A 12813-nucleotide genomic window follows, 5' to 3' on the forward strand; every position below is an offset into this window, starting at 1 on the left:
ATACATATATATATATATACATGCATACATACAATACATATTTCTAGAAAGAGGATAAATTCACACACAAAACTCTGCACAGCAGTAAATGTATCAGGAGAGCTCTACTGCACCATTGCCTAGGAAACTGGAAAAGTATAACTAGTAGCCATAGTGTGGATAAGGTATTCCTCTCCTAACACAAATTATATTATATTATATTAAGCATGCAAAATTCATATCTGACCATGCCTGCAGACCTTTAGGGAGTACAGGGGCAGTAGCAACATCTAGGAGGGAGGGAGGGAGGAAGGACAGCTGGAAACATCCATCATCAGCTGCATTTGAGCCCAAAGTAGGCTGATGATCACTCTAATGACCCATGCCAACATTAGTAACTCTACAGTGTTAATCCCCCTCAAATTCTTATTCTATCCCCCTTGGTTATCAGTCAGTAAAGTCTCTTCTGAGTTAATTTCTACTCCTGCTGACTCCATGGTCACATCTATGTAGTTTTCTTGGCAGAATGATCTTCCATTGTTTTCTGCTGAGATTTTTTTTTTTACTTCCCATCTTGCTTACAGCCCTGGAATTTCCTAGTCATCTTGCATTCAAGCACTAACCAGATCTGACCCTGTTTTACTTTTTACATCAGTCAAAATTGACCAGTTAGACTGCAGCAATGCCAGGTTTTTCATTATCCATAATCTCTGCTCAGCAAAAATACCAATGAAAGCTGTATTTTTTCAGCCCCCATCCCACCCCCAGCAATATACTCACTTGCACTAATTGGATATGTAGTGTTTATACTTTTTTCTTCCTTCTTATGAATTTTCATAACAATATAAGAAAGCCTTTTCAAGTCCAGCATTCTGTTCCTGATCCTGAAGGCAATAGGTGGCCATGATAACTAATAGAAACCAGGAGCCTCATAAAAGTTACCTAAATTGATGTCCATCATCTTTTCTTTCAGCTAAGAATGTCCTAGCTTAATTGTGACCCTTGTGCATAAGAGCTTTTTATGCTTTCTTTTCATGGATCTCACAGCAATCAGGTTTACTGGATGACCCTAGGCTCTAGTTTTCTGAGACAGGGATTATTATCTTGTCCTGTATTATTATCCTGAGAAACTGAGATAAATAAACAAGCAGGATGTAATATTTCCCAATAGAGAGAGAACTATTTTATAGCTACAAAATACCACACCACCTGCTAGCTATACACAAATGCTATGTTAAGCATTTGTAAGAAACAGTTGTCATAATAATTTGGAAAAGCGATTCAAAATCTAAATTTTCAGGCATTCAAGGTGGGATCACCTGCTTTTCAGACCCTGACAGTTTGATCTGTTTCAACACTGAGTTTTCTTTGGAGAAATTCTGGGTCTAGATTAGTAGAAGCATTAACTTGTTTTCTTTTTGTAAAATGGTGCAACCAGAGTCTAAGTGACACCATGCAGTTTAATCATGTTTTTATAGACAGCTGAACCACGCTTATTCATTTGGAAGCCCCATAGAAGAGGATGATGGTTGGCATGTTACCAGCCAGGTTGCCACCCAATTTATCCATAAGTTAATGTGAAGGATTTAACAAGACTTAGGATCAGTAATATCTGCCATGTGGAACTGTCCAGTCATTGAGCACATTTGGGCAACAGCAAAATCTGATTTAGCATTTTCATCTTTGCATGTTGCTTTCAGTGACACATTCATTAATTGTGACCCATTTTTTCCTTCCATTACAAGCTAGGCAAATTCATCTTCTGAACTTTGTTGATGCCATTAGGAACTACTAATATACCAGATCATGCATTACCTCCTTACTCTACAGCTATTTCCTATGGATGATTCTTCAGAGCACGTAACACTGCCCAACTTTTAATATTTACATTGAATGTTCTTACACTGAACTCTATATACTGATTTAGACCATATGAATACAGGGAATGCCATCATCTGGTTATGTGACGTGGTGTGAGAATATCCTTGGCAATCAGGAAGAGGAGGAGCTGCAGCCTAGGTAACAATCAGACAAGATATATCTCAGTCCACAGATGGAATGGGAGTGTGGGAAGCATCTCAGAAGGACCCTCCTTAGTTCTCTGGAAAGTAAACATGAGGAAGGGGAGAAGGGCTTTCAGACTTGCAAGTTTCTGTTACTGTAACCTTACAATAAAGGTAGTGTTAGTTCTCATGATTTTGTTTTTTTGTCTAGACTACCTCAAAGGGCTGACATCTTCTTGCAAGTCTCCCATGAGAATGCAGGAGCACTGGCTATGCTGCAGGTTGCTGTGCTGCCATGGATTGAGACAAATTCTATCCCAATTGTTGTGTTATGATGTGAATGCATTATACATTCTGTAATTAGTTATATGTACATCGACTTACTGCTGGTATTGCAACAATGCTGCAGCTAGATGCTTGGTGGATAGAGGTGTACCCTGGGGATTGGAGGCCATTTCTAAAACTCCAAGTGGAATCTTCTGCCTCTCTTATAAAGAGAGTAGGAGACTTGCAAGATTGTGTTACTGTGAGCTTACAATAAAGGTAGTGTTACTACTCGTGGTTTTGGTTTCTTGTCTGGACTCTCTCAAAGGGCTGACAGATCTCCCTTAGCCTTTAACAAAGAACAAATAGCATGAATATCTGTCTGCATGTGTACAGGTAGTCCTCAATGAACAACCACAATTGGGACTGGAATCTTGGTTGTTGAGCGAAGCTGTCTTTAAGCAAGATGGCACGTGACTGCTTCACTCAATGACCACAATACCAGCACTCCCGGTTGCAGTCATTAAGCAATCTCGCAGGTCATTAAGCGGACAGAGTCCCAGGTAAGGAGCATGGGGTGCCTCAGGGGGGTGGGGGAGACCCTGGGAGGCTCAGCACAGGTCGTACGCAAGTGTCTCTCCACTCAGGAGCTGAGCGTCCTGCTTGGATCTCAGCTCCCTCTCATCTCTGGGGGCTTTTTAAGAGTTCCCTGCCAAAGGATTCCTGTTCCGTGCAAGCAGGCATGACGGATTTAGCTAAATCCTTCATGCCTGCTTACACGGAGCAGGAATCTCAAAGGATTTCACTAACCCCCACCGCACACTCCTTACCTTACTGCACTGCCTCTTTGCTCAGGGGCTGAGAATCTTTTGGAAGGGAGCTCTTTAAACAGCCCCATGAGATGAGAGGGAGTCCTCTCGGCAGGCAGCAGCAGCTTGCAACCTTCCCTGCCGGCTTCTCCATTGACTTTCGGGGGAAGCTAGCAGAGAAGATTGCAAATGGTGATCACATGACCGCAGGGCACTTGGCAACCAGTTGCAAGTGTGAGCAGGTTTCCAAGCACCCAGATTGCGATCACATGACTGCAGGGGGGAGGGGTATGCAATGTTTTGCAACAGTCACAAGTGCTTTCCAAGGCCATTGTAACTTCAAAAGGTCATTTAGCAACTAGTTGTTAAGCGATGACTACCTGTATATGTATGAACACACATTCTAACTTTATATATTATTAGGTTGCATCCATCACTCAATCACTACAGTATACTGATATATACTATTTTTAATAAGCTATGTTGAGTGAGAAGTATCTGGCATCATTGGAAACAGCAATTGTTGGAAAGAAACTGCTGATGTGACTCTTCTCATAAATACCTACAAATTCGATATGCATAAATAGCAATGATCCTGCAATCAATGCTTGTTGACCTAACCTGTATATGCTAAAGAAAACAAACAAACAGCATTTTGCATCCTATATCTGTGGGCTTCCCCTGAGTGATCTGGCAGCTACTTGAAACATTTTCAGAGTTCATTCATTTGTTAATGTGGTCATCCTGAGAATGATAAGGATCAGTGAACACCAGTGTATTGATCATAACCAAGCACAGTAAGCTACTTCCATTGCCCGAGTCAATCAAATGTCATTTTGGTAAAAATGAAAAGGGAAAATAAAGTAAGTTTGAAGACAGGCAGAGACTCTATTGGGAATACAATCAATCCGAGTCATGGGAGCAGTACAGATCAAGTTATCAGACCAGCTGGCAATAATGAAATCAGAAGAGAGAGATGAGAATATGAATGCTGAGTGTGCTAATGTGGAAGTTTATGTTGCCTATAATTCCTAGTGTGCTTCTGATTGCAGTATTTCTGTGCATACTTGCACATGGCATATGGGAAAGAAAAAGTATAGCAATCCATTTTTGTCCCTAGTATTGAAAAAATGTATTGTTATATTTTGACTTACCAAGAAGATTAGCCTATCATTTAGACTTATCTGACTGTATTAAAATGGAAGTCAGGTACTGCTGCTATTTACATACATATACATATACATACATACATACATACATACATACATATATATATATCAAATTTCCATCACCGCCCATCTCCCCAAGAAGGGGACTCTGGGCGGTTTACAATATATGACTTCAAACGTCAACAAAATATGGAGGGACAGTTCTTCTCACCCTGCATCACTGGCAATCTCACCCTAAGCAATAAAGACCCCATGTTTATTTTATTTATTATATTTTTATCCTGCCTTTCCTCCAAGGAAATAAAGATGGCCTTTTCCACCATTTTAGCTTTATAGTTAGGTTGGAAAATATATAGAATGAGAAAGAACTACTGGCTAAAGTCCACCAGAAATTTCATGACCAAACAGGGAGTTGAAACCAGGCTATCCTGAAAGTCCAACAGTGAAACCGCTGCCTCATACTGGATTGTAACATTTCTCCACATTGGTTTATTTACTACATTTTAAAAATGCCCCTGGGCATGCCATTCATATTAAAATGCAATAAAGAATAATATAGAATGAAAAAATTAAATAGGTCATCTGTTGGTTTGGGGTCAGGTATGCTGATGATACTCAGCTATTTATCTCATCCCTGAGCCAGCCAAGTGATGCTGTTGAAATCATGTCTCAGTGTCTGGAGGCTGAGCATTTGGATGAGGAAGAACAAACCCTAGCAAGACTGAGTGGCTGTGGGTATTTGGGCCTTCTGGTGCTGGGGATCTTCCACCACTGGCCCTGAATGGGGCTGCACAACCCTGTTTAGGTCTGGTGTACAATCTTGGAGGTCTGACAGCCCTTTTGGAACTCTGCTTCACTGTTGTAGAGTATAACAACAAAAAGTTGAAAGTCTACCAGAGTTTCTTTTATACCATGCAGAATCAAGGAAGAGTTATTCTGAGTCTCTTTCTTAAGCTTATTTCTTTCCCAGGACTAAGACTTCATTTACTGTCTCTGTTATCTGTTAATAGCTTTTGCATTCTTTTGTTCTGCCTCTCAATACAGGGTCCTCTTAGACTCTCAGCTCCTGCTTGAAGAACAGGTGGCAGCCATAGCCGGAACAGCTTTCATAAAGATTTACTTTGTGTACCAGTTTCCTGGACTGGGAGGTCCCTTTTACCATCACTCATACTCACAGTTGGACTATTGTAATGTGCCCAACATAGGGCAGCTACACCATAGTCCTACCCTCATCTTGCAAGGTGGTGTATTATGATAATTCAGTGGTGTCCACAGAATCTTGCTGATTTCATTGGAATGATAAAAGCAGCACTGCAGTATCATTATCATTATTATTATTATTATTTATTAAATTTATATCACTGCCCATCTCCCCCAGTGGGGGACTCTGGGTGGTTTACAATAAAATAACACTAAAAACATAACCACCTAAAATTAGCATTAAAATATACATAAAAAGAAATGTAAAATCCAAGTGGCGATGGAACACAATCACTAAAAGGTGCTATGGCGCCAGCCATCCCCAGGTGGAGCTATCACTCTCCCCCTCCCAAGCAAGGCGGCAGAACCAGGTCTTCAGTTTCTTCTGGAAGTCCGAGAGCAAGGAAACCCCATCTCAACTCCGGGGGCAAGATGTTCCAAAGGGCAGGTGCCACTGCAGAGAAGGCTCGCCTCCTGGACCCCACTAGATGAAATTCCTTTACTGATGGGGTCCGTAGCATGCCCTCCCTGCCTGACCGGGTGGGACGGGTGAATGTTATGGGGACGAGATGGTCCCTCAGGTAACCTGGACCCGTGCCATGTAGGGCTTTAAAGGTGATAACCAACACCTTGAATTGGACCCGGAAGCAAACTGGGACCCAATGCAGGTCACGTAACAGTGGTGTCACATGGGCTGATTTTACAGCCCCGATAACTGTCCGCGCAGCCACATTCTGGACCAGCTGAAGCTTCCGAATGCTTTTCAAGAGTAGCCCCATGTAGACCGCATTGCAGTAGTCTATATGGGAGATGACAAGGGCATGAGTGACTGTTTGGAGGGCATCTCGGTCCAGGAATGGGCATAGCTGGCGCACCATCCGGAGATGTGCAAAGGCCCTCCTGGCTGCGAATGCCACCTGCTCTTCAAGCAGGAGTCGCGAGTCCAGGAGGACCCCCAGGTTCTGCACTGGCTCCGAATGGAGAGGTGCCACCCCATCCAGAACCAAAGACGACAACTTCCTGGAACCTGAGGGGCCATCAATCCACAGCCACTCTGTCTTACCAGGGTTCAGTTGAAGCCTGTTGTTCCCCATCCAGGCCCCCACAGCCCCCAGGCACCTGGAAAGGGTGGAGACCGCATCACTTACTTCATCATTTTGCAAACTCAGCCCTCTGCTGCATGGGGGGGGGGGCGGTGTCATTACAACACACATTGAAAAGGGGCAGGGCTTGCATCATTATGTTGCTTTCATCACTTTGATACCCCAACTCCTTTGGGAAGCTCCTTTTTACCTTCTTAGGCAATGCTTAGCACTGCAATAATTATACTATAAATCTGTAGATAGAAGACCTGCAGCAAAATGTGAGAAAAAACTGTTTTCGAAACTGATGCTGATTGGAATAAATATAAAGCACTACACTTATCACAGCAGATAAGAAGGCTTCTTCATTTTTATTTTTTAAGGCAAACAAAGAGCCATGTGATAATACTGTTTAATCTTTGGGTGCACCATTTTACATTTGTTCTGCTCCTCAGGAACATTAACATAGCATACAACTACCATATAACTAACTAACCTTTAGCTAAGACCTTTATCCAAATAATACTCGCAAGATGAAAATTATTATCAGCACTGAGGAAAATGGCTTCTTTTTTCTTTCCTTCTCTTTTACTCATTCCTGAAGCTCCTCTGAATATAAAAAACAGAATGACAAATGCTTGCATGATTCCTTGTCAGCAAAATTGGAATGATATAATAATGTACCTGCAGTGGCAAAAACAGGAACAGGAACCACAGCAATCCATCAAAGCCCCTTATGGTGAGGAGTAACTCTTAGGCTCTCTTCCCACCAGCCTTTGCCTGTTCCAACCAGGATTAAAATTCCAATTGCTACCCTGCACTGTTTGACGGAAATGGCAATCAGAAGCTTTCAACAGGAGCGCTGGAGGATAAATCTATTATCTCGGTATTGTCTGAATGGCTATAATGGCTTCTTTCTTTCCAACAAATTGAATAGACATGCTCATCCCTAATTATACACAACACCCCCTCAGACACTGCTATTTGAGCCTAATTGTAAAATAAGAGACCTCAGGTTTAAACATAATACCCAGCTAATTATATTTCAAATACATTAAATGATTCAGAGAGCAGGAAGAAAGAGATGCTGATCTGTTTTATGGGCTCAGTTTACGGTAAAACAATGAAGTTAACCATAGAGCAGCACCCGTCTTGAGATTTAAAATACCGGCTTCTTGCAGCGTGCCGTAAAGAAGCCCAGGGCAGAAAAACAGCCTGAGAATTACACTGACACTTAAAAGTACATATATCTCTTTGACTGCGTCTTATATCAGGTTTGGGTTTTAAAGTCTTGCTGTTTAATCTCATTAAGTCACATGCATTACTAGCTCTGGAAATAGGTAACAAAACCAAGATCACTTCAGATAAAAGCTTCTTAAATAAAGATCCTTTGCAGTGCCCACAGTGAAAGCTTGAATATGAATCAAGCTTTACCACTCTCCCTACGTCTGTGCACAGCTGTGCTGCATTGTATGCAGCAATCAAGCAAACTCCTTAATGGACATCAACACAGATCATTTGCACACAGCCTTAATCCTCAGAATATATGTCATCTAAAGCCACCAGGAGCTAAACAGGACCAAGGCTCGAGAGGGAAGGATCAGCTTTCTCCAGCCCTTCTCCATTATAACACAGAAATATTTCCATCCAGTTCAGTTATCTACATATGCAGGTGATTGTACTCTCTGAAATTTCTTGAGGAATTTTCTGCAGATTCCAGGGTTTGATGTGAACTTGCAAGCTTGTGTCCAAGGCGTATACTCTAAGCTTAAAGGGCTGTTTGTCAGTAACTAGCTGGACTGCCAAACTCCAAACCAACTCTGTCCTTTATGGTGACCTATCACAGTTGCAAAAGTACATCAAAGATGGAATCATTCTTGATATTACAGTTCAGAGCAGCTGCAGGAAGGCTTCCAGCTGCATCTGTTGGGACGGTCTCACTGATCAATCAACAACTATGTCTAACAAACCAGATGCGGCTCAAACTGAGAAATTCGACAAGTCGAAGTTGAAGAAGATAGAAACACAAGAGAAAAACCCACTGCCTTCAAAAGAAACAATTGAACAGGAGAAGCAAGTGGGTGAATTGTAATGAAATGGGCCCTTCCAAATTACGCACTGTAAATTCCACAAGCATTCCCTTCTTGTTTTACTTCTTTTAGCTGTTTTAAACTTTGTAAGGTGCAAAGAGCTGGATAAAGTTTAAATGACTGTACTGCCCCCTTCACATCCCCCCCAAAAAGGAAGAACAGAGCAAACTACTGACACTGAATGAAGGTGCTTTCCTTTCCATCTGCCTGTCTAGCTTCTAGTCCAGTGGCACAAAAGCTTGCATGTTTCTTGAAATAAGATTCTAGGAGGGACTACAGTAATCTAACATACACAAAGCTGTAACAGGGTCCTGTGAGCTATAAAATGCATTTTAATTCAGTGCCCCTTTTTTGTGCAAATAATTTTAATTATTGGAATGCAGAAGATTTTTAATATATTTAAAAATTGAATGCAAATAAAATGTTTTAAAACCTAAGAACAAAAAGAGATGGAATCATTATTTTGGTTATCTCTGGTTTCTCAGGAAAAAAAAAAGACAAAAAAGGGGAGGCGGCGAAGGAAGGTAGTGGTACCAACCAACACACACACACACACACAAACACAGGAACTAACACTTAACACTGGCAGCTCCTTTTCCCATTTCATTCCCTTTCTCCCTGCTCCAGCTCTTCCTGGCTATTTAACTATCTCCTTTTGGCACATGTCCTGCTCAGAAATAGTTGCTTTCACAAGGTTGCAGTTGGCATAAAGGCACTGGATGTGGCTGGATAAAAAGAAGGGCAATTAACTCACTTTCACATATCTACAGAAAGGCAATGCCCTTACCATGTTCTAAAACAGCTGCCTCAACATTCTTTCAGCAACCTGAAGGACTAAAAATATTCTTTTCTAAAGAAAACTCCAGAGCATGCCATTTATTTTGAGCTTTGCCAATTAAGGAAATGGCAAGACAAGATATGATTTCAAGATGCCTATAAATGTTGTTCAAATGCGTATGCATGCCTATAAATGTTGTTCAAAATGTATGATATCTGACAGTTGTAGTCATCACTTCACTTGGTTGAAAGAACAAATAGTTTAACTTGGTATAAAGCAAATTGCTATGTTAACAGACCATGCATATTAGGCAGAGATAATATTCCCTAAACTATTTCATGTATTTATGAAAATTAATGTTCAACAACTGCATTCATAAATCCACCTTTACTAAAAGTATGGCACAAGAACAATCTTAAGAACAATTCTTCATCAAAATTAAATATCCAAGGCAGGAATATTATTAGTTCTGTTTTTTTGTGGTACATGATAGAATGACATGAACAAATTTTATCTTATTGGGCAAGGAGGAATGAAATGGTTAGAAAGATGAACAAAATCAGAATTAGTTTAAATGCTGGAGACCTTATCTACATATTCATATTTTATATGAAGTCCAAAATATGAACAGGTCTTACACCCACACGTGGAGCCCTTTCTCTCCTCCATTTGTAAAGTAGCTCAGTTAATGATATGAGTAAAAGGCTGAAATTTACCTTGACTTATTAGGTAATGTATGATCCTCCAAACCAATTCATAATTGAAATTCTAATGAGTTTCAGGGGCATGGAAATACTAGAAGTTAGATTACTGAAAACAAATTGGTATAGTTAATGCTGTTTTTGCCCATATGGGGAATGAAGAGATGATATCTGTGGTTTCCATCACTGTATAATATTTCCAAAAGCTGCATTTCAGTAGAAAATGCAGTGAAAGAAATTGATCCTAGAATCCTGAGTCCACGTAAAGGAACTGTTCCCCAACCACTAAGCCCACCAGAGTCGAAACAAGGGATGCTTTATAACAGGAGGGCACACATTTTTCTGGGCAGAGGGTCACTCCTGATTTTTTTACTAATTTGTTTGGGAGTGGGGGAAGAGGCTGTATTCCAAACAGTGGTACAGCACCACAGCAAAAACATTCAGTTTTCTGTTTAATTACATTTAACTGTAATTACAATTAAATACAGTTAATATGATTACTCTCCAATAAATATTTAATTTCTATCTTCTATTACATTAAAAATTATAGGTTGGCTACCCTTTTAAAAGCTTAATGGGTTGCATTCAAGGCACTGAGAGCCCTAAAGGTTCATGTTGGGTAGGTCTGTTTTATAAAGGGAGTAGGATTAGAAACTCACAAAAAATGCCAAGTGGGTACTTCCTATGCCTGTAGGCCTGCACTCTACTACTTTTGCTGCCACCGGCACCATATCATAACACTACTTGGAAAGAAAAAAAGAAAGAAAGAGAGAGAGAGAGAGAGAGAGAGAGAGATTTCCCCTGACTTTTTGCAATCAACAATGCGGATATTTTTGAAATAGCTTCTTCCCAAATTGCACGCTATTTAAAATATTCAGAAAAACCCTATTTTGGAAGTTAGCTTTGAAAAACTAAGTTTCTCCCTCTCCTTCTTTGTTATATCACCAGGCCTTCATGGAAAAAAATGTGACATATTGTGAGAGATGTGATGTTGGACAGTCATTTAACTGAGCTAAGAACCTAGTAAACAATTATTCCTTGCTGCATCTAAAGCAGAAAGAATATCAATTTTGTATTTGGAAGTTCGTAACATATTTAGCACATTTGATAGCCACCTAAAATTTTCTTCTCCTTTCAATCACTCATTTTTCAGGCTAAAAATTGGTGTGTAATATATTTGATAAAGGTCCACTTGTATGAAGAAAGATGTGGATATGCTTTGGATTTCTGCATCATCTTTTAGAGCAACAATCACCTAGGCAAGCAAGGAGTAGTAGGAAAAAAGACATACATATCTGCATTATCTATTTCTTGTATTCTTTCAAATGTGTACTTTATTTGTATTATCTACTGTCCATATTCTTTTAAAAATATGTAAGGACAAAAATAAGGAAAAAAAAGTGCTTAACCAGTTACTTGAAAATAAAGCTTATACCTGAATTCTTAATTTCCCCAGATGAGCCCCAACTCAACTGATAAGCCAAATCTGGAGCCACAGCACAAGACTGCATAACAGATCTGTAAGCACAACTAATCAACTTCAATTCCCACTTCCCAATTTAATTACAAAACATTGGCTGAACAGTTAAATGTGTACCAAGTGACCTCTTGCCTCACCCTGTCTGAAGCATTTACAAGGCTTCTGGCTCAGTAGTGATTTGTACAATCACTTTTATTTTACAGACAGTTGCACCATCCAACAAAATTACTATCAGAAGTGCTCATGACCTCAGCCCTTACACTGGGCTGTTGCAAGTGCAAAAATAGCCACAAGGAGCTACACTAATTAGATGGGGGCATCTACAATGCATCACACAGGAAAACGGGGTAAGGCTTTGATTGTGTGGTTGTGGCTGCAATTATGACTTTTTTACCCCTCCCCCCCACAGACACCCCTGCAATTAGATATCAGATGGCTTTGCTCATAACTTTGATTCATGGTTTTTGTTCCCTATTTTCTTATTCTGCTGCAACTGATTTGGGAATAGAAGTTAAGGTCTTTCCTAAAGAGGCTGTGTCATGTTCATCGTTCCAATGTTCTGAATACATCGTAACGTTTCACATGTCATTTTCCTGATCCGTGTTTGCTGAGTGGAGATTTCCAGCCGTGCCAGGCTGTAATCTCCTTACTGTAACTGTGGAATGTATGTTTGGGTTATGGAATGTGTTCAAGGTTACTTTCTCAGGCCGATGTGGTCAACGGTTGCTAACACCTGGGAGGGGGTGGTTGCTAAGCGGGAGCAAGGGTGGAACTGGGTTGGAAGTGAGGATTTTTAGTTTGTATTTGGCGCGCTTTTGCTCATTCTCAGCTTTCTTTGTATTTGCACACTATTCTTTCAATAAATCAGTTTTCATTAAGAGCCCACTTGTGAGGCTGAGTATGTCAGAATAGGCAACCATTACATAAAGCTGAGAATCTAAAACTCTTACCACTAACCTCCTTCCAGTGTTACTGTGAGGAAATAAAGTTAGTGATGACTGAACCTACTTCCCACTCGGGAGAGAGTGAGGATTCCAGCGTGGGGGAAACGGATTCCATGAGGCAAAGAAGGGAAAGGACCCTCACGCCGGAGTCGGAGGAGCTGTCGGAGTCCTCGGACGCCAGCTCAGCTACCGCGAAAGCGGTAAAGTCCAAGGTGGTCAGAAAGGATGAGGGAGCCTGGTCCGGAACGCCCCAGGCATCGGGGAAGCCAAGGTATCCGCTGTCCCCAGATGTGGCCATAAGGGTGAGGAGTGGG

At 40.9% G+C, this 12813-nt stretch overlaps 2 protein-coding genes across 2 annotated transcripts in view; one reads left to right on the forward strand and one right to left on the reverse strand.

Moving 5' to 3' along the window:
• Positions 1–12813, reverse strand: part of THSD7A (thrombospondin type 1 domain containing 7A) — a 225482-nt gene that overhangs the window by 93085 nt on the left and 119584 nt on the right. The window lies entirely within an intron of this gene.
• On the forward strand, positions 8390–8738 carry LOC134497787 (thymosin beta-4-like). The gene has a single exon (XM_063303715.1). The coding sequence runs from the start codon at positions 8464–8466 to the stop codon at positions 8596–8598; it is 135 nt and encodes a 44-aa protein (XP_063159785.1). The 5' UTR covers positions 8390–8463; the 3' UTR covers positions 8599–8738.

Source organism: Candoia aspera, chromosome 4 (assembly GCF_035149785.1).
Source record: "Candoia aspera isolate rCanAsp1 chromosome 4, rCanAsp1.hap2, whole genome shotgun sequence".
Taxonomy (NCBI): Eukaryota; Metazoa; Chordata; class Lepidosauria; order Squamata; family Boidae; genus Candoia; species Candoia aspera.

What these genes read in the sequence shown, in the direction of transcription:
- LOC134497787 (XM_063303715.1), top strand. Translation starts at nt 8,464, where the DNA reads ATGTCTAACAAACCAGATGCGGCTCAAACTGAGAAATTCGACAAGTCG.